Source organism: Xenia sp. Carnegie-2017, unplaced genomic scaffold (genome assembly GCF_021976095.1).
Source record: "Xenia sp. Carnegie-2017 unplaced genomic scaffold, XeniaSp_v1 HiC_scaffold_2, whole genome shotgun sequence".
Taxonomy (NCBI): Eukaryota; Metazoa; Cnidaria; class Anthozoa; order Malacalcyonacea; family Xeniidae; genus Xenia; species Xenia sp. Carnegie-2017.
In genome coordinates, this window is record NW_025813482.1 from 5,793,200 (window position 1) to 5,813,991 (window position 20,792).

Genomic DNA, 20,792 nt, shown 5'->3' on the forward strand with positions numbered 1-20,792 from the left:
ATGCCCGTTAATGCTTTTTATTTCAGCTTCAGCTGATGAACACGTTGATTTATCAGATGTATCGATGACGTTTTTTAGACCCCTTGCTTCTGGTCTGTCACCCAAGAAACTGTCCATAACGTTAAAGATTTAGGTTCCTTGCCTCTCCCAGCTCCTGATCGTGATAATGTGTCTTTGAACTTTTTGTATTCAGATTTCATATGCTTAAATTTAGTTCTACATTGCGTCCAATCACGATCTTTCCCTTTTTTTTATTGTAATGCTGATTTTTTTATAAATATCAGCGTTTTTGTGGGTACCTTTAAATTTTGTTGAATTTCTTCTGTACCGTACGCTGAGAAGAGGGCTAAACAGTCTTTTTCTGACCAAACCTCTCGTTTTTGCGCCATTTTCCAAGCTTTTTTCTCTGTTTTGATTTTAAATTTTGGGGAAAATGTCTGCGTTTTTGCGGAAACGACATGGGAGCGAAACTGGTTCTATCGAAATAAGCTCACTTACGTTCACATATAAACCGGATCGATCTCAGATCGATCTCAGACCACCTTTCGAAGCGAGCTGACTGAGATCGATCTCAAATTTTAGCGAAGGTTCACACTTAGCTCGCTTTACGTTAGATCGATCTCAGATCGATCTAAACGACCAGTGTGAACAGGCCCTAAGTTTACCAATGGCGAATCTGAGGAAGACGTCCAATCGTGGGCTCGAGAAATTGAATTGAAAATTACCGAAGCTGACAGCAAATTGAGTGAATTACGAGAACGAATAAATTATATCGAAGGAAATCAAAAAGCTGAAGCTCAAGAAACAGCACGGGCTGCTACGGAAGTTGACAGACAAAAGCCACTAGAATTTGAGAAACGAAAACTCGAGCTCGAACAGGCAGCAAAAGAAGAAGAGCGTAAGCGAGAACTGCAATACAAATCGGAGTTATTAAACCAACAACTAGAGCATCAAAAAGCGGTAGAGAAGTCGGTGAAAAGATCCGAACAAAATGCGAGTATTAAATTACCAAAACTTCCTGTAACAAAATTTGACGGGAATTATGCAAACTGGCTTCCGTTTTGGAACACGTTTCAAGCAGAGGTAGATAAATCTGACGTACCCCCTGTTACTAAGTTTGCGTACCTGAAAGAATGGTTAGAACTGAAAGTTAGAATGGAAATCGAAGGATTACCTTTTACAACAGAAGGATATCAAAGAGCAAAGAATGTACTCGAAAGTGAATATGGGAAAACCAGTGAGATCGTTAACACACATGTTCAAAACATCATGGGACTGCCAACAATTTTGGACGGGAACTCTGCTAAAGTGAAAGAATTTTATAAGACTCTCCTATAAGAGAGTGGAAGTTCTAAGAAAACTCGGAAACCTTTACTTGTAGCAGGCAGTGAGCGACGTAAGCGAAGGTGTGCTTATTGTAATGCTGAAAATCACAGCGCTGTTGATTGTACGGTTGTAACCGACATCGATAAATGGAAGAAATTATTAGCTGAGAAAAACTTTGCAATTGCACGGGGACAAAACATCGCGCAGCTGACTGTAAGAGTTCTCATAGGTGTTCAAAGTGCAATGGTAAACATCATTCGTCAATATGCACAAAGAAAGATTAGCTTTTAACGGCAGGTGATGGGCCAGCCGTATATCCAACCGTTGTGGTGAGTGTAGAAGGAATAAAGTGTCGTGCGCTTCTAGATACAGGCTCTGGTAATTCTTATGCATCGGCAGCCTTGTTAGACTTACTTCCAAAGCGATCTTATAGAAAGGAAACACGACGTGTCGAAATGATGCTCACCTCAGTTACCAAGGAAATGGAACTGTCAACCATACGTGTAAAGGATGTCAAAGGGGAATTTCAAATGGACGTGAACGTAACCAAAGTAAATAAGGGAGAACTACTGTTTGTGGACAACCCAAATTATAAGGCATTAGTAAGTTCTTATTCACATTTAGCGGGTGTGAAGATAGAAGACGATGATCAAAAACCAAGACTCCCTGTGCATTTAATCCTGGGAGCTACAGACTACATACGCATCAAGACGTCTGAGAAACCCCGCGTCGGAAAGGTGGGAGAACCTGTTGCTGAAAAAACCAAGTTTGGCTGGACTATATTGGCACAAGGCAAAGAACTAGACTACGCTGTTATGTTTCTTTCACAAACAAGCCAAAGCGACTACGAAGAATTGTGTCGGTTAGATGTCCTGGGTTTGGCTGACAAACCTGAAAATGATCAACATGAAGTTTATGCTGAGTTTCAAGAGCAGCTTGTGCGAAGTGAAGAAGGGTGGTATGAAACCGGCCTTCCATGGAAGGGTAATCACCCACAACTACAAAGTAATTATAAAGGAAGTTTACGAAGACTAGCAAACCTTCAACGCAGATTGCATCAGAAGGGGTTGACTAATTCTTATTCTGAAATCATTGAGCAGCAGAAAGTCGAAGGGATCGTTGAAGCTGCTAAACATGAAGCCCGAGGTTTTGAATTCTATATTCCGCATAAACCAGTGGTCAGAGAAAGAGCAGAAACCACAAAGGTTCGAATCGTGTACGATGCCTCTGCCAAAGCCAATAATGAAGCTCCAAGTCTGAACCAGTGTTTAAACCCAGGCCCTCCACTACAGAACAATCTTTGGAACATTTTAGTACGAATGAGATTTCATCCTGTTGCACTGTCAGGAGATATTAGGGAGTTTTAGCAAGAGTACGACTACGAGAACGAGTACGAAATTTGACCGTGTAACGGAATGGCACGAGGAAGGTTGTTGTCGTTGTCCCTTCGTCAAAATTTTGCTTTAGTTGTAAACAACAGAACGAGCTTTTTATTGTGTAAAACACCGACGTTTGCAAAGCAGCTACGGCTCTATTTGTCAATAATGATATCAAAGAATCGATAATACTGGTTTTGCGAGAATATAGGACTCTTTAGACTGAAAAATCTTCACTATTTTAAGTTTTATGTACGATATATTTGTACTATTTTATTGTTTGTTTACCTTTCACTTTGCGTACGAAATACATGAAAGTTTTGCAGGTCATATTTTCCTTTTTAATGTACATCTGCGCTCAAAAAGGGTTCTATATTAAAGCCTGGATGCTCGAAAATAGTACTGTAAACTAATTTCTTACAGAATGAAGAAATATACCTACTTTCTTTGCTTAAAAAGACATCGTAGTCGCGACTGCGAATTTTTTACAAAACATCGTACTCAGATTGATGACGGCTACGTGTTTTTGTAGTCGCAACAATGTTTTCGCGCCAAAATGACGTAAATCGTACTCGTAGTCGTACTCGTTGGCTCTGCTAAAACTCCCTAATAAACAAGCGTTCCTGCAAGTTCGAATCAAGGAAGGTGACAGGGATGCACTACGATTCCACTGGAGCCCAGATGCAGCTCGTGAAATTGAAACACTGAGGTTTACAAGAGCGTTGTTCGGGTTAACGTCATCGCCGTTTCTCCTTGGGGGAGTGATTGACCAACATCTCACCTGTTGGGAAAACCGCAGACCAGAAGTGGTAACTGAATTGCTCAAAAGCCTATATGTAGATGATCTAGTAAGTGGAACGACAACGGTAGCAAAAGCGCGCGAGTTGAAGAAAGAAGCAATAGAAATCTTTAACGATGCGACGTTTACTCTGCACAAATGGCACTCGAATAAGAAGGAGTTAGAAGACATGAATTGCATCACCGATGAAGAAACCTTTGCAAAGCAACAACTAGGAACACCTAGTGAGGAAGATGCGAGTATTCTGGGATTAGGTTGGTCAAAGAATAAGGACGAGATAAAGGTCATAGTTCCTTCAACTGTAGCTACTACAACAAAACGAGGAATTTTAAGCAAACTGGCTCAGATCTACGATCAACTAGGGTTACTGTCGCCAAGAACGTTGCAGGGAAAATTAATATATCGTGAAGTGTGTGAGATGAAATTACCGTGGGATGCACTATTATCTGACGAACAAAAGGCTAAATGGACGAACTGGGAAAAACAATTGCCAAACAATATTGCTGTACCTCGTTCAATCCACACCTTCCAAGAAGAGATCGACTCAATATCGCTGCATGCGTTTGGAGACGCGAGCGGGAAAGGAGTGGCATCAGTTGTTTATGCTGTTGTCAAGCAATCCTCTGGTTCAACACAAGGCATCATAACAGCAAAGGCCAGATTAGCCAAACAAGGAATAACAATCCCCAGGTTGGAGTTGGTCTCAGCGCACATGGCTTGTAACATTGTGGACAATGTACGGAAGGTCCTAAGTGAATTCCCAGTGGAAGGAACGTATGCCTGGCTCGACAGTACTGTGGCACTGCACTGGATCAAAGGAGGAGGAGAATACAAACAGTTTGTGGCCAACAGAGTCCAAAAGATCCAGTCCAAACAGGGTATCGAATGGCGATATGTACCAACCGATCGAAATCCTGCTGATGTGGGAAGTCGAGGTGGCACGGTGAAAGAAAACAAGTTGTGGCTGAATGGACCACATTGGCTCCAAAACATTAATGAGTGGCCACAAGACATTGTAACTCAATCGACCAAAGAGAGTGAGAAGGAAGCAAAGGTCATAAATACAGTACTCGGCGTACCAATGGACAACTCGGATTGTTTTGATTACATCCTCGAGAAGTTTTCGTCTCTGAGGAAAGTTATGAGAGTGTGTGCTTGGATAAAGAGGTTTATCACAAATGCCAGACGTGTGAACAGCCGAGTAGTTGGACCATTAACAACTGATGACATTGAACGACAGTATAAATTCTGGGAGAAAAGAGTGCAGCAAAGTTGTGATTGTTTAGACGACAAAAGTCGACTTAATCTTCAAGAGGATCACGATGGTATCATGGAATGCAGAGGGCGGATTCATGGGCATTATCCCGTATACCTATCAGACAAACACCTATTCACAACCAAGCTTGTGGAAGATGCCCATCTTCAAACTCTCCACGGGGGAGTTGGGATGACCATGGCTCGAGTTCGGGAGCGGTATTGGGTACCTCGACTAAGGCAATTAACACGTAGAATAATCAAAGCGTGCTATGGCTGTCGTCGTTTCCAAGCGAAAGCAGTGCAGCAACCACCCCCTGGATTGTTACCCCAAGATCGAACTGAAGGAAGTCGCCCGTTCGAAGCTGTTGGTGTTGATTTCGCCGGACCACTTAAATACAAAAGAAGAAAAGCTTATGTCTTACTTTATGCCTGCAGCCTAACGCGAGCTGTGTATCTCGAGTTGATGCCGAGTTCGGATACCCAACGCTTTATGGAAAGTTTCAAACAGTTCATAGCTAGGAAGGGAAGACCGAACAAGGTATACTCTGATAATGCGAAGACTTTTGTTGCAGCAGCAAAGTGGTTACGGGAGGCTCAGAGGGATGAACGGTTTAACGAGTTTCTCAGCAAGAATCAGGTGAAATGGCAGTTCAATCTAAGTCGTGCCCCGTGGTGGGGCGGTCAATTCGAGCGCCTAATCGGATTGGTCAAACGGGCTCTTCATAAGACGATCGGAAATGGATTGCTGAATTGGGAAGAGTTAAAGGATGTTCTTTTGGATGTTGAAGTGTCTTTGAACGATAGACCATTAAGTTGCATGGAGGATGATATTCAACTTCCAACATTGACCCCTAACTCCATGCTCTTCGTTGGTTGTACATTCGCACCAGAGCTGGAAGCACATCACATAGAAGAAAGGGACCAACGGAAACGGGCTAAGTATTTATTGAAATGCAAGCAAGCTATCTGGCGGAGATGGTCTAATGAGTATCTAAGAGGATTGCGTGAGCGTCACAACCAACAACACAAGCAAACAACATTTACTATGAAAAAGGGCGATGTTGTTATCATACGATCAGACGAGAGAAGTCGTAAATGGCCTCTTGGAATCGTGGAGGAGTTGTATAATGGGCGAGATGGTGTTGTTCGTGCCGTAAACTTCGTGCGGGGAAAACGTATTTGGAGAGAGCAGTGAACTACCTTTACCCGCTAGAGCTATCATGCGACCGTGTTGAACCGATCCCCGTGCCATTGGATCCCAGAGCACCAGCGTTTAAACCTAAACTAGACGCCGCAGTAGCAGCAGAACAACGTATCCAGGAAGTAACGGATTTAGAAGTTTGAAAGAGATTGGAAGAAGGACAGAAACTTTTGGAAATGAACAAACACTTTATTGAACTTTATAAATTTTTGTTTTATTTACAGAAGGCAGTCTCTTAAAGGTTACATATACCTTATAAATCAAGGTATATGGGGGGAGAGTGTCAGAGACTCGCCTTCTTTTAGATGAGTAGTTGTAACAAACACTTGAGCGCACCAATAGTAAGCAAGGAAAATGGTGTGATATGCCAATTGCGATAGAAGGGAAAAACGTGTTATTATTATTATCTTGTTGTTTTTGTGGCTGTGAAATAAAATATATCCTCATCAAAACCTGGTGTTGAAAAATTGTGAAGTGTTGGGAGAAACTTGGGAGGCGATCCCCAACAAAGTCAAAGGTTTGGCTTCAACTGTCGAATTCAAAATAACGTATCCGGTATTTAGACAAGACAATCTAATAATGCCCCACGCGATCACACAGCGGGATATTTGTTGATGGACAAATTTTAGCGTTTTCAATAGTGACTGACTGATACAACAGAAAAATGTATTTGTATGTTTATATCCAATTCAATCTTTGCCGTAGATAAAGAAAAGCGTAAATAGCACATGGTTTGCTAATTAAGAGTTTGTCAAGCATGTAAACACTCAAGTGTCATGCATACAAACACTCAGAAGTCATGCATACAAACACTCAGGTGTCATGTATATAAACACTCAGAAGGAGAAGGGAGAGGAAGTGAAGAAATATCAACTCATATAACCCAGCTACAATAACTCTCGAGTAGGTGCAATCCTCGACCTTCGGTCTCGAGCTTGCACTGATCTGCTCTCGAGTTCTCGCAAAGGTCTCCTCGGTTTGCATAAGATCGTGCAAACACAGTAAACATCTTCTATTTCTAAAATAATAGATGGAAGGCCTCACAATTTTTTGAAGCCGAATTTGACAGACACGCGTGTCTGAAGGTCACAATTGACGTGTATTACACGCGCGAAATTACACGTTATGCGAGACTTTTTACTAAAACATGTTTTTACCATTGGCGGGCCCAGAAATCTGTTTAAATTTTTTATTCAATCGATTTATGTCAATAGTAAATATATTATTTGATTTATGTGCAATGTTTGACACGCACGCGATCTCGCGGGAATTCCACGTTTGTATGGTTTTAATGGTCTTATATAAAAAATTATGTTATACGAAGTTCGTAAGTATCTTGCGCATAATAGTGGCTTCTTTGGAACAAACACGCTTTAGTTTTTGTCATGTTTCCACCTTCCAGACATACGAAAACAAACAACTCTGGCAAAATGCCTTCTAGTTATGGCTGTCTTTGGCTTCCTTTACAAAAATTTATCTGTCGATATTGAGTATGCTTGATGTTAAGTGTCATTTGAAAAGGTGTTTTTTTTCCAAATAAAAACAAAAAAGGATTTTTGTTTTTATTTTGGAGATTCATAATTTTCGTACAAGTTATTTTTTCGTTCGCTACTATTGGCCGTGTGTTCACTGTGTTGACAATGCGTGGAAAGACTGGGCGCTACTGGCATCAAAATATCGATTGACGCAGCCTTCCATCTATTTTAGTTCAATGGACAATACAAACATTGAAGCTATCCTTTTACAAACAATACAAAGGATGCAAAATATATACGTACAAAAGAAAAAGCTACACTACAACCTATTGCATGGTGCATATTAAATTCCTGTATGAAAGCAAGAAATATCGATATTTTGACGTTGTTGTTAACAAATTATCACAGACTCCTTTGCTTGAAAAATTTCAACATTGCAATTTGGAATTTGGGAGGATTTAGCTTTCATACTTAATACTTTGCTTACAATACTTGTAACGCAGCCCTCTTGTTGATATTTAATAAAACTACTTAATTAAATGTAGATATGATCTTCGCACTTTGCTGGACAATTTAGGCAATTGTCTCATGAACCTGAAAAATTCAGGTGACTCAACGGGGACTCATCCCAAAGTCCAAGTCTACGCTTATGATTAACTATCCAGTTTAATAATATACTGCTGAGAATTTATCTTTTATAATATAAAGTAGATACATGGCTTTTACAAGTTATTTGAAGCACTTTACATCAACCAAAAAAGAAAGAAATGTGTTTTCTTGACCATGAATTATCGTCTCCCAGTGATACAACTAACTATATGAGAATGATAACAATACAGTTTTGCATTGTATGTACAAGACCGTGACTTTGTTCGTTTAATGTTGCCGAGAAAGTGTCATCTAGATTGTCTGGAGAACCTTCACCATCTTCTGCAAACGGTTCTTAATCGTACACAAATTCATAAAATCGCTCGACATTGCGACATAGCTACTTGATTTATACCTCGACTCGAGTAAACGGCTCAGACATTAAAGTGGTACTATGACGAAAATTTTGCCTCTCGTTTTTTTTTCATAGATTAATAGTGTATGTAAAAAAATCTCTTCTTGCGAAATTTTAGCGCAATGTATTTCATGCTGCTCGAGTTACGCAGCGATAAAACTTGAACTTTAAGAGCCGCCATTAAAATGCGCCATATTTGAATTTTCAAGAAGGAAGGTGCTTGTGACGTCATAGTCTTAACTCGCGGCTGTTTACAATATAACACAATATACAAATAGAGATTTAAAAGGTTGTATAACTCAATTTTTTTAACCTGCCTTCAACACGCTGTGTCGTGCAAGATTGCAGTAATAAGTCTGATAGAAGTACAGGCATTTCATTACATAAAAACCTAAACGACGAGTCTTTGAGAAGAATTTGGGTTAAATTTGTTCAGACGAAGCGCGCAAACTTTAATCCGAGTTCGCGCGAAATTCGATTTATGATTTGTTCGAATCACTTCTCGGATGATTGCTTTGAGCGTTTATTCCATTTGGGTGGTATGACTAGACGGCTCAAACCTGGTGCCAGTACCTACTATTTGGAAGAAATCACAAACACCAACAACGTTCAAGAGAGCGGCGTCAGGTTAGCACAAGTTGCAATTATTATATACTTACACATATTGCACATGATAAATTTTCACAATTTGAGAGAACCAATAATACATCCAGGCAAACTTTCAATATATAATATACATTTATACTAAGGTTTTAAAGGAAATACAAAATGAAGTGTCTGTATCATGCGATGACCTTTGGTCTTTAAACCTAACGAAGCTGCTTGAAGAACAAATTCGTTCAGGCAAACTTCGTTAAAACCAGGGTGATCCAAAATGCATTTCCTTTCATCGATTTCAAACTGATACATTTTACCACGGCATTGCTCTATTTCCATGCAGCATCGGCACTCTTGAGGGTTGACAACAAGATCCAACGAACAATGGCCACATTCACACCTTTAATATTGGCCAAATTGTATGTTTCCATAAAGTTATCATAGCTAACGGCAGACGATTCAGATCAAAGTAACACACTAAGAATGACATCTTACCATGAAGTAACATCAACACGGGCATCAAAACGATCTTGCAGCATGTCTTCAACCCGCCGTTCTTCTGCGACTGTAGCTTCGTACTCAGCAATTTCATCGGGCTAAGCAAGCGGTTCAATATTATCGACAAATGGCAAAATTTCCGAATTAGATTCGTTCGAATTTGCCGTCACAAATTCCGATGAAGAAATCGATGCGTTTGTCTCGATCGAAGACTCAGAGAGCGAGCTAGATCTCGATGAATTTGACATTTTTTTGCTCTATTTATGTATTACTTTGTATACTTTCCAATGTGCGCTTCTTGCGGTGTTAAGACTATGACGTCACAGACTTTGCTGATTGCAAATATTCAGAATGGCCGATTTTAATGGCGGACATGAAAATTAGACATTTCAAATGTTCATAACTCCCTCGTTATATTATTATTTTTGCTTACATTTTACGAAAGCAATAATTGATATGTGCTTAAACTATTGAATCCTAAAATCGATGATTTTTTAACGTTAAGTTTTCGTCATAGAACCACTTTAAATAATTGGGTTATCATGTCTAGCTGACAATTGATTGGAATTTGGAAGCTATACTTTTGCAATACTCTGTCTTACTATATTCGTTTTATTTTATAAAAAAATGTATGTATTTATTTGAAAACGGCTATCAAATGATTCAAATCACCTAATGTTTATATATTATATTATATTGCCGGAATATTATATTTTCACAAAATGTGTTTAATCAAGTGGATAAAACACGAAGCAACAGAATTGTTTCTAATGTTTCACACAGGGAAAATAACGCTTAGTGATTGACCGTTGCGATGATTTACGTCACTTACCTAACAAGAATGATTTTCGAATTGAGACTTATCGGGCTTGTTCACATTTGCCATTTTTCTCTTTTATAAAACAGATGAAATGTCAGTAAATAGTTTACTTGATTATTGTGGCTTTGTAGTTTGTACTTCGGTTTCTGTAACACAGGAATAAATTTGAGTTAACTATTACATTATACCACACACATATGATACAAATTGTTCAGATTTACCTCAAAGAAGATACTTATCTATACTACTCGTCAACTGTGTTTGGTCACAATATAGTTTGGCTCTATTTGAGTTCAAGGATGAAACGATCCACGAAAGATTTTGATTGGTTCTGGCACTGTGTGCTGGTCACGCGTTGTATTTATGCAATCTATAGTCTCATGGAAAAACGCATTTTTAAACTTATGATTATCTTCGTTAAATTGGTAGTGAAATCGACTTACCTTTCGAACAAGAATGATTTTGCCTTTCAGATTCTTCAGATTTTTTCACGTTTTCCTTTATTTCTTTTTCATATAGCAGATTGCCCACAAAGTTGTAATTGTCAATTGTGTTCATTGTTGGCAGCATAAATAGTTTACTGATTATTTAATTGCTTCTTGTGTTTCCGTTTCGGAAATGTAAGAATAAATTTGAGTAAACTATGACCACACACATATGATTCATATCATCCGAATTGTTCAGATTTCCCATAAATTCAATATGTTGACAATTAATATTCGTTTTAATAAACAAGCCGCGGGAGTTTTTGGCAAGCCAATGCAGGTGTGGCCGTCTGAGATTGTCACCGTACTAAAATTGTTCTGCACATGCGCATTTCCATAATTCACATACAGTTTTGTTCAAAGATTGTCAAGCCGTGCTAAAATCTTGCAATTGCGACAGTTTGGCGTTTGTGCAATTCTCTTTCACGCATATCTAACAAGAAATCAGCTGAGGTAAAATGGATTAATAATAAAATATTGTAAAGCGACATATGAACTTTTAAAGAGCATAAAACTTAAAAATTTTACTACTTAAATTACAGTTTCATTTAATCGAACTTTGAAAATGACAGTGTATTTTCTAAAACAGTTTGTGAACATCTCTTTTCATTCTCGAAATCTTGAAGTTTTTGTAATGTCCGATCTATACAACTTTCTACGTCATTTTGCATGACGAGTCCCTGCAAAGTTTCCAACATCTTTTATATTCAAGCCAACTTTTGGTTGAAATGATCATGCAATTGTTTATACCATTAACTCTTCACAATTAAGGGAACTCTGCTCAGTTGAAATAATATATCGGCAAATATACCTGCTATTTCAAATTCTCATTATGCAAAATGACGTAGAAAGTTGTATAGATCGGACATTACAAAAACTTCAATATTTCGAGAATGAAAAGAGATATGCACAAACTGTTTTAGAATATACACTGTGATTTTCAAAGTTCTATTAAATGAAACTATAATTTATGTAGTAAAATTTTTAAGTCATATGCGCTTTAAATTTAATCATATTTCAAATAAAGGTCTCCAAAGACTAAATTTTGCTGACATCAACTCTTCGAGATGCTTACGCTATATTTTCCCTCTTCATGTGTATGTTTGTAAATATCGTGACCACATATATGGTGTGTTATTATGGATAGAAAATATTTAGTGGATGAAATACAATCTCAGAACGATGACAAACTTATGCAAACCGCCACAGTTGGGGCTATCGCGTGAAAATTTTTGGCATCCGTCTAATGCACATTACAAATGGATCAAGTTTGAGCTTGCAAAGACTTGTTTTTCCTATAATACTTAACAAGCGAAGAGTCTTGCCACGTTAATGCATCTTCGCACTGTTTCATTACAATCATAACTGTTTAATTACAAAGACACTGTTCACCTTTAAATGTCTATGAGCAATTTTTGTCGTTATAAGTAGATAGCCCAGTTTGGCAGCTACATATTTCTCATAAAAATTTGTAAAAAATCTACGAATTATTAAATGTCAAATTCACCATCTACTCAACCACCTGTAAAAGACTGCATGCTTTCAATTTTATTTAATCCATGGACTGAAATAAATCCAGTGTATATATAGCTATAAGAGTCACCAAAAAGTTTGGCAGGTTTTTTTATAAACAACGAACATTAATTTGAAGCAATTTCGTGATTTGTGCCAGTAATGTGCTAAAAGGGAGTCAAAGTTAAAGTTAGTTTTTTTTGCATACTCCAATCAAGTGAAATGAAAAAAAATAAGTCGAATTAAATGAAACGACAAATTTATCAATGTCTGCAACATGCATCAGTCATTTTTCAATATTTTCTTGGTCGATTTGTTCTTTTTTAGAGTATTTATTTGATAAAAAAAGACTGTATTCAATTTTAATCTCCCAATTCGCCATTTTTATAACTTTTAGTTCATCTACACAACTTCAGTATCTGCATTGTATTCCAACAGGCAGAAAAACAATTTTCAGGGAAAACTTCTAATTGAAGAATCTAGAATAGCATTTGCAGCTAACGACATTTCGATAATTTGAAGCAAGTTTTCATAAACATAAGTAGTGGTTGATGTGGTTTGATTAAAACTAGGAATATAGCACAGCAATACGTCTCAAGAGGCTTTGAACCTCTTTTCCTCAACAATTCTGAATGAGAAGAAAAGTTCGTAAACGAAGACGTTGCATGGATAAGCCTTAATGTATTTCCATTTATGTTTTTCTATATTTTATGTATTTTTTTTTTAAAAAATATTACTCTAACGCAGTGTTTTCATAATTTGATGACATTGCTTCATCTTCTCCAGAAACAGTCTGATAGCTCGAGTTCCTTTCCTCTTGCTTGTTTGATTTTATCATTAACTGAACTAAGATGAAGAACAAGAGAACTGCGAGTGAAGCAATAGAAAAACCACGAAATGTTTCACGGTCCCCAAACACACGAAATGAAAAACCTCCGACGATTGAACCACCGCCAAACCCAAGACCCCAAAATGAAGCTTGCACAATACCTTTAAACGAGATAAGTATCGTTAACAACATATCAGCCATGTATCGTCATCAATAAAATATGCACGTGACAACGCATAAGGTGACATTGAGTTTTTTCAACAGGGCTATATTGTCGGAACTGACTTGACATTTACGTAATAGAAGAAAATCAACACTTCTCACATATATCAATAAGTATAGACGTAATGTAGAGAGAAAATGTGAAGGCTTGTTGTGATAGTTATTACTACAGTCGTCGTAAGGAGAACGTTCTCTGTTGGTGTTTTGCAGGTAATTATAAAGGTTTTGTTTAAACCGAGTCTCTATATTATGATTTGCCGAGGACTACAGCTTTGGACGCAAGCATTTTCGATAAAATTTCCTTTTGGTATCAGGGAATTAAAAGGGCTTAAAGCACATATCAATGAACTTTTTGATACACTCAGTATATTTTTCACTTTTGTTTAACTGCACGTAAAGTTAAATGTTTATCACTGCACTCGTTCCCCAATAAATCTTTGCTGTGTTCAAATGGCTACTTGTATGGTATCAGTTGGAAAGACAGAGCGATGACCAAAGATTTATCAAAGTAAGATATCCAAGTGGCCGTCAAAACAATTTATTGTGGGCAATCAACAGTTCTTCGTACTCTGTTAATTGCTAAACAGTTCATCACCAGATCAATGTTCAAGCAACTCGTCATAACAAATTATTTATAGTAAACATTGTTTGTTGAAAATTAGTACTTTAGATAATTTATAATGACTGCAACAAGAAAATTATGGCAAAATTTGATTAACAAGTTCAATTCACGTGCTTTAGCTTTCACTTGGGTTTCTCAAGAACAGTGTTTGGTTACTGCTTTACGTATTATAATTGTTACCAAATAGCACAAAAAATTCACGGCAATGCAATCGCACATGTGACAAAATGTTTTATAAGTAAGGCCCGTTTCAAACGTCGCATTTTACATGCGCAGAATGCATGTAAAACAAAAGAAAATGAGATAAAATTCCTCATTATCTTTTGCTTAAAATGCATTCGGCTCATGTAAAATGCGACGTTTTTTTGAAACAGGCCTAAATCATGTTTTATTATACGTGTCATTTATTACACACACACATGAAACGATCCTAGAAAAATTTTGATTGGTTCAAGGCCTTTGCGCCAGTCACGCGTGATTAAAAAATTGGTAAAACTATTATTTTTGAATTTTACATAGCTTTATAAAGTTTTTAACAGTTTTTTCAAACATACCTTGAACTATTGTGCTAGAGCCAGGGGGTGCTGCCTTATTAAGATAAGAGACACAGGTTGTCCATGAGAAGGCGTAAGCACTTGTTGATAAAACCTCCAAAGGTATGGCAAACCAAGGATTTAACAGGTATGAATATGCCAGACACGCTATAGAAAATGCTATTAAACAACCACCAGCAACATAAACATGGCCGATTCGAACAAGCACAAAAGGCGAAACAAAATAAACGATATTTTCAGCGACACTTCTCAACGAAGAAGCTACACCAAGTAGTACGGCATTTGCACCAAGATCATCCAAAAACCAAAAACCAAAACTTGTTAAAAAACCGTAGCAAAGTCCCATAAACATTGTCACCAATATAAATATTCCATAATTTAAATTAAGTAAAGCTTCTTTGATGTTTTTTTCCTTTGATGAAGATATCACTCCATCATAGCGATAATGAAAATGCGTTGCAGCAATAAACGATGCACATAAATAAACAAAATAAATAAAGAAAATACAATGATAGCCGCTAACAGTTCGTCCACATACAATTTTCCCGTAGTAGTCAAATATTGCTCCACTAATGGGAGATGTTATGCCAGCTCCTAACGCTCCCCAAAAACGGAACATTCCAAAACTCTCTCTCGCTTCACCAAGGTAATCAAGGCAGCAAGTGTCTGCAATTGTCGACACAAGAGCCTCGAAAACTTCACCAAACAAAGTGAGGCACAAAAGAATAAGGAAAATTTGTTCAATTTCATCTTGATCGTTAATTTTGACGTAAACCAACTTATAGTCTTTCGTCTTTTTGATGATTACATTAGGCCGTGTTAGAAATGGATTGAGCTCAGAGTTGCTCCTTACTCGTTTGCTAAAATCTGATAAATTATTTAACGTTTTCATCATTTCTTCGGTCATATTGCCGTTATCGATCAAAAAGCTCGTTTCATATTCTAAATAGTTATGTTTTTTTGACCGTTTAAGAACATACAATTGGATGGGCATTGACGATATGACTTTATGATGAGTGCTATTCACATAAACCACAGTGCAGACTTGCTTCTTAGGTTGAAACGGCAGATAGAGCATTGTACGCACAGTCATTGTCACTAATCCGACTAATAAAAGTAAGCGTTTGATTTTATACCGATCACCGAGAATTCCTGCTAAAGGCGCGCCTATGATTTGAAGAAGTGGATGTGTGCCATTAATCAAACCAACATGGCTGGCGGTCAATCCAAGCGTCTTTAAATAAACCGATACATAGGAGTTGAATGTTTGTACTGCTCCGTAGAAAAAAAAGTTAAAAAACTTGTAGGAAGCTGATTCATCTGTACAACTCGAATGGATATTTGAGCAAACGGAAGATGAAGAAGTACAGCAACTTCTTTCTACATCATCTATGTCATCTATCGTCGATGTATTTTTTGATGTTTTTTGCGAGTCATCTTGACTAATTATATTACTTGTGTCATTAGCATCAGCCATGTTGATATTACATGAATAATATTGTCATTTACCATCAAACGCGTTCAAAGCAACACAAGTTTACGAATTACAAAGTTAGTACTTACAAATAGATTAGGTACCCAGCTTCGAATTTTAATTATTTATTTTTATTCTTAATGGTTTTACAATCAATTGCCCAAACGCAGGACAAACATCGCTGTAAAACAAGGAATTAATTATTAAGCAGATGAAACCAGCTCCGCTCCAATAATTCTGCTGTAAAAATAGGATAAAGAGAGAGATTACGTACCTAATAAGAATTCGAGAGGTTCCGCGTGCACAAGTTTTGTTTTTAAATTTCTTTTTCGACTCTTGAAGAAAAGTTGATTGGGTTGTTGTCAAGACTCGGCGTGTGACTGGCTCTAATATGGTTTTAGTGATGAAAAATATGAAGTTGAAACTTGAAGACAATACTAGAGTTCTAACTCATCCAGCCACACGTATCTCTCAGCCCTGCTAAGGCACCAAAAAGTAAAAATTTAGTTTTGCAGCTTGTCTAGATTTGAATAGCAATAGCTAACGGACAAATTGTTCAATGACACGACAAGTGAACTATTGTTTCAGTTCGGCGTGAGCCAATCGAATAATGTCCAGCGGTAATCCTTTTGTGAATCACACCACATGCAGTGACAAAGCTGATGCAATTGTAAGCTTTCTGTAGTGGTTATGGTCATTGATCACGCTACGAAGCTAGAAAGGAATTTATTGGACTGACGGAATCGTTGGATCATTTATTTGCACTTTTAGACCAACTTTTACCTACTTTAAAGGTATATATATTTCTATTAATAATTAAATTAGTAGTTTAGGTGTCGTTTCTAAGTGCTGGAAATGCCACGTTGAAGTATTTTGTATTGTATTGTAATGTAGCGGTGTGTATGCCTGAATATATAATCCATACTGCTCTCGTTATAAGCGATTGCAACTCAACTTAATGCAAATTTGGCCAACAAAATACCCGATGATAGGTCACTGTGTCTTGTGCGATGTTGTCCAAATGATTTCATTTTAAGGAAAAAGTTAGTAGACTAGTTGCGGAAGAATATTGTTTAAGTGCTTTCGTTAAAGCACTTTACTTTTTTTATATTATTTGTTTCTATCTACTGTGATTGAATTGTTGCAGTAATGACTAGCAATTCTCTCAAGAAAACCATGTAAATAGACAGTAAGTCGAAAGATTTCATTCATATGTCAAGTCGTAAGGATTTTGATCGATTCCTAATTATAGTTAATTATATACATATAATGAATGTGATTACTAACTCCAATACAATAGGATTTCAAATAAATCATATTTTTTAATGGATGAATACATGAGCATGTATTTTGCCCAATTGCAAGTATTTTTGAAGATCTAGTAGATTTTTATTTGGCAGCATGTAATCATTACTTGTGTCAACATTGTTGATTTTACAGGCTCTATTTCATTTAAGGTTTATTTTAAAACCTAGGTCAAGTTTTCCCCTACAGTAGCAATTTATTTATTTTTCTATCAACTCTCAGGAAAGGGCTTTTTATTTATGAAGTGTGGAATTTTTAATGAGGGGATTACCAAATTATGATTTTTTAACTGTGGTCACACAACCCTTTCATCTTGTTGTCAGGCTTAAAGCAAGCCTCTTTAGAAAATATTTTGTTTATGTAAGAGACCGTACCTAGACAGCATTTTTAAAATGTTTGCCAACCAGATATTTATAGTTATGACATCATATGAAACCCTGGGAAAATTTTGACAATTTTTAAATACATCACTTATGAAATTTCCAACCTGTGTAAGGCAGTGAACTGTTTCATCAGCTTGAATGCTAACTTTGCCACCATCTTTTAAGCCAAAAATGAAATTTCTATTTCTGAGTTTTTACATGCTCCATGATGATAAAATCATTATCAATGATTTGCATAAAATACAGTAGCACAGATGGTCATAATAGGTTTTACCCTGGTTTCACCACATAAGCTCAGGTAATTTCTTGAAAAACTCAGTAGCAAAAATGTTTATGCAAGCTTCATCATGGTCTATAATGATGGTATTGGAGTTAGCATTCCAGTTAATAATACAGTTCACTGGTGTAAGATACTTGAGTGAAGCACATACATAAACATGATAATGATATTTTGAGCAAGTAGCTGGTCTAACTACACTAATTCTCCAATTCTGTATTTCAGGCTAACATTTTTTTGAAATTTTTTAGCTCCCAAAATTTGAAAGATGTGTGGAATTTGGGCAATTTTTGGATCCTCCGAAGAGATTGCTGATTATTTTAACTGTGCTTTGAAAATTGCACATCGTGGTCCTGATTGCTTCCGTCTTGAGAGCATACCAAACTTTGGTAACTCTTGTTTAGCTTTCCACCGTCTTGCTGTTGTTGATAGTGTCTATGGTATGCAACCAATGCGTGTTTTTTCCCTTCCTCATCTTTATCTTATCTATAATGGTGAAATTTACAACCACAAGGCCTTGGGAAAGCAATTTGGATTTCAATACCACACCAAATGTGATGGAGAAGTAATTTTGCATTTGTGTAATGAATTTGGAGGAGAAAAAACGGCTCAAATGATGGACGGTGTCTTTGCATTTGTCGTCGTCGATACAATAAAGAAGAAATACATCTTGGTCGCGATACATTTGGCATTCGTCCAATGTTCCTTTTAAAAAGCGGAGATCAATGTTTGGCAGTTTGCTCTGAAGTCAAAGGCCTACTAAAGTTGCAGAAGGATTTGGTTAATATTGAATCTGTGATTGAGCCATTTCTTCCTGGACATTATGCATGTTTGTCCTTTGACGACGATGGAGTTGCAACTATAAAGAAAATGGCTCCTTACACCACCTTGACGAAGATACCAGTGTTTGATTTTGCTGTCAAATTGAAAAGTGATGTTAAAGAAAATATTCGAGCTTTATTTACTCAGGCAGTGAAAAAACGTCTAATGTCGGATCGACGTATCGGATGTCTTTTGTCTGGTGGCTTGGACTCTAGCCTAGTTGCAGCCGTATTGGTAAAGCTTGCTCGTGAAACTGGCGTTGAATATCCCATTCAAACTTTCTCTGTTGGAATGATAGGAAGTACAGACCTGGCTGCTGCCAGAAAAGTAGCTGATTTCCTAGGATCTGAGCATCATGAGTTGGTATTTACTGCCGAGGAAGGTTTGGCAGCTATTCCTGAAGTCGTAGAATCCCTAGAAAGCTATGATATTACCACTGTTCGTGCTTCAGTCGGAATGTATTTAATTAGTAAATATATCCGAGAAAAGACCGATACTATTGTAATATTTTCTGGTGAAGGTTCGGATGAACTTACACAAGGTTATATATATTTCCATAAAGCTCCAACAGCTGAAGAAGCCGATGTTGAATCCAAACGCCTTTTGGAGGATCTTTATCTTTATGATGTGCTTCGTGGCGATCGATCAACTGCTGCTCATGGCTTGGAAATTCGAGTTCCGTTTCTCGATGTGGCATTCACTTCATATTTTCTTTCTTTAACGCCATCAATTCGCCAGCCTCAAAATAAGATTGAGAAATACCTTCTACGATCAGCGTTCGACGGAGAAAACCTGTTGCCAAATGAAATCTTATGGCGACCAAAAGAAGCTTTCAGTGATGGCGTATCGTCCACGAAAGCTGGTGAATCATGGTACGAGATAATTCAGAGGCATTGCAAGAAGGTTGTGAGCGATTTAAAGTTGGAAACGGCAGCCGAGCGGTATTCATTCAACTCTCCCAAAACAAAGGAAGCTTATTACTATAGGAAGATCTTTGAAAGTAAATATCCTGGTCAAAGTCATTTAATACCTTATATGTGGTTGCCCAAGTGGTCGGAAAGTCAAGATCCTTCTGCTCGTACCCTTGATCATTATACTCAACCTTGAACTTTGCAATAAATGAGCAAATTTTGATGAACTTTCTGTACTTACTAACATTGTTAAAGTTGTAAAGTTGTAACTGAGCTTCATGAGTAAATGTAACCAAACATGCTATCATGTTCGTTTTCCGAGTTTACGGGGCGTCCATGCTTTCTTACAGTAAATAAACCCTGTGTACAATTAAGAAATCGTAAACCAATGAAAACTAGGAAATCGTTTATATTGAATGTCACGCAAACATCGTTAATTTGAGTTTGTGGTAAAAATGCCTCTCGAACAATCAACAATGTACACGGATCGCAAGTTATTTCAATGTATAAATGTGTTTCTAAGGATCCAAAGCGAATCTTTTGCGTTTGCCAATAGCTTCACTTAGCTATATCGAATCTTTGTAGCTGTACAACCTGCACAGTTAACTATACAATATGAAAATAAAAAACTATTCATATAGGAGTAAGTGAAAATTTTAAAATGTTTTGTTGATGTAAAACAGTTTAAGAAACCGTTAAGTTATTGCTTAACTATCAGATTTATGGATATCATAATTGATCAATGTTGTTTCTACACAACTGAACACTTCAGTTGGTCTGAAAAAATTTGATTCATAAAAATTCCGTTTTTTTTCACTAATTAACACATATTGATTTTGTAATGTCCAGTTCATCTTAAATTGTAGGAACATAAGTCAAAATCAATCAAGTGCAAAAACCATTTTGACACTTGTGAATGAGTAATAACGCTAGTAATTCTGACTATCCCTGCTGTTGGCCAACAATCGTCAGCAATAGAAAATCACGTGGTTTTAGTTCCCCTACACGAGACATACATTTGTATGTTTCTCCTTCCCAGTGCTG

General features: G+C 37.2%; 3 protein-coding genes across 3 annotated transcripts; 2 read left to right on the top strand and 1 right to left on the bottom strand.

The window, feature by feature from the left end:
- The first annotated feature begins 3,268 nt into the window (after nucleotides 1–3,268).
- LOC124440717 lies at nucleotides 3,269–6,411 on the top strand. The gene has a single exon (XM_046991144.1). The coding sequence runs from the start codon at nucleotides 3,671–3,673 to the stop codon at nucleotides 5,951–5,953; it is 2,283 nt and encodes a 760-aa protein (XP_046847100.1). The 5' UTR covers nucleotides 3,269–3,670; the 3' UTR covers nucleotides 5,954–6,411.
- A 6,388-nt stretch (nucleotides 6,412–12,799) lies between these two features.
- Nucleotides 12,800–16,705, bottom strand: LOC124440524 (major facilitator superfamily domain-containing protein 6-like). The gene is made up of 2 exons (XM_046990918.1): nucleotides 14,577–16,705; nucleotides 12,800–13,339 (listed from the first exon to the last, which is right to left on the bottom strand). Exons 1-2 carry the CDS (start codon nucleotides 16,051–16,053, stop codon nucleotides 13,083–13,085), a joined length of 1,734 nt encoding a protein of 577 aa, XP_046846874.1. The 5' UTR covers nucleotides 16,054–16,705; the 3' UTR covers nucleotides 12,800–13,082.
- Nucleotides 16,651–20,052, top strand: LOC124440158 (asparagine synthetase [glutamine-hydrolyzing]-like). The gene is given in 3 exon segments (XM_046990492.1): nucleotides 16,651–16,844; nucleotides 18,267–18,662; nucleotides 18,665–20,052. Coding segments are annotated over 2 exon segments (1,659 nt in total). The 5' UTR covers nucleotides 16,651–16,844; nucleotides 18,267–18,283; the 3' UTR covers nucleotides 19,945–20,052.
- The last annotated feature ends 740 nt before the right edge of the window (nucleotides 20,053–20,792 follow it).

Bases quoted from the DNA above. Each gene is read 5' to 3' on its own strand.
- LOC124440524 (XM_046990918.1), bottom strand. From the start codon at position 16,053: ATGGCTGATGCTAATGACACAAGTAATATAATTAGTCAAGATGACTCG. The intron at 13,340-14,576 runs GTATGTTTGAAA...TCTCGTTTAAAG, and splicing joins CTCTAGCACAATAGTTCAAG to GTATTGTGCAAGCTTCATTT.
- LOC124440717 (XM_046991144.1), top strand. From the start codon at position 3,671: ATGAATTGCATCACCGATGAAGAAACCTTTGCAAAGCAACAACTAGGA.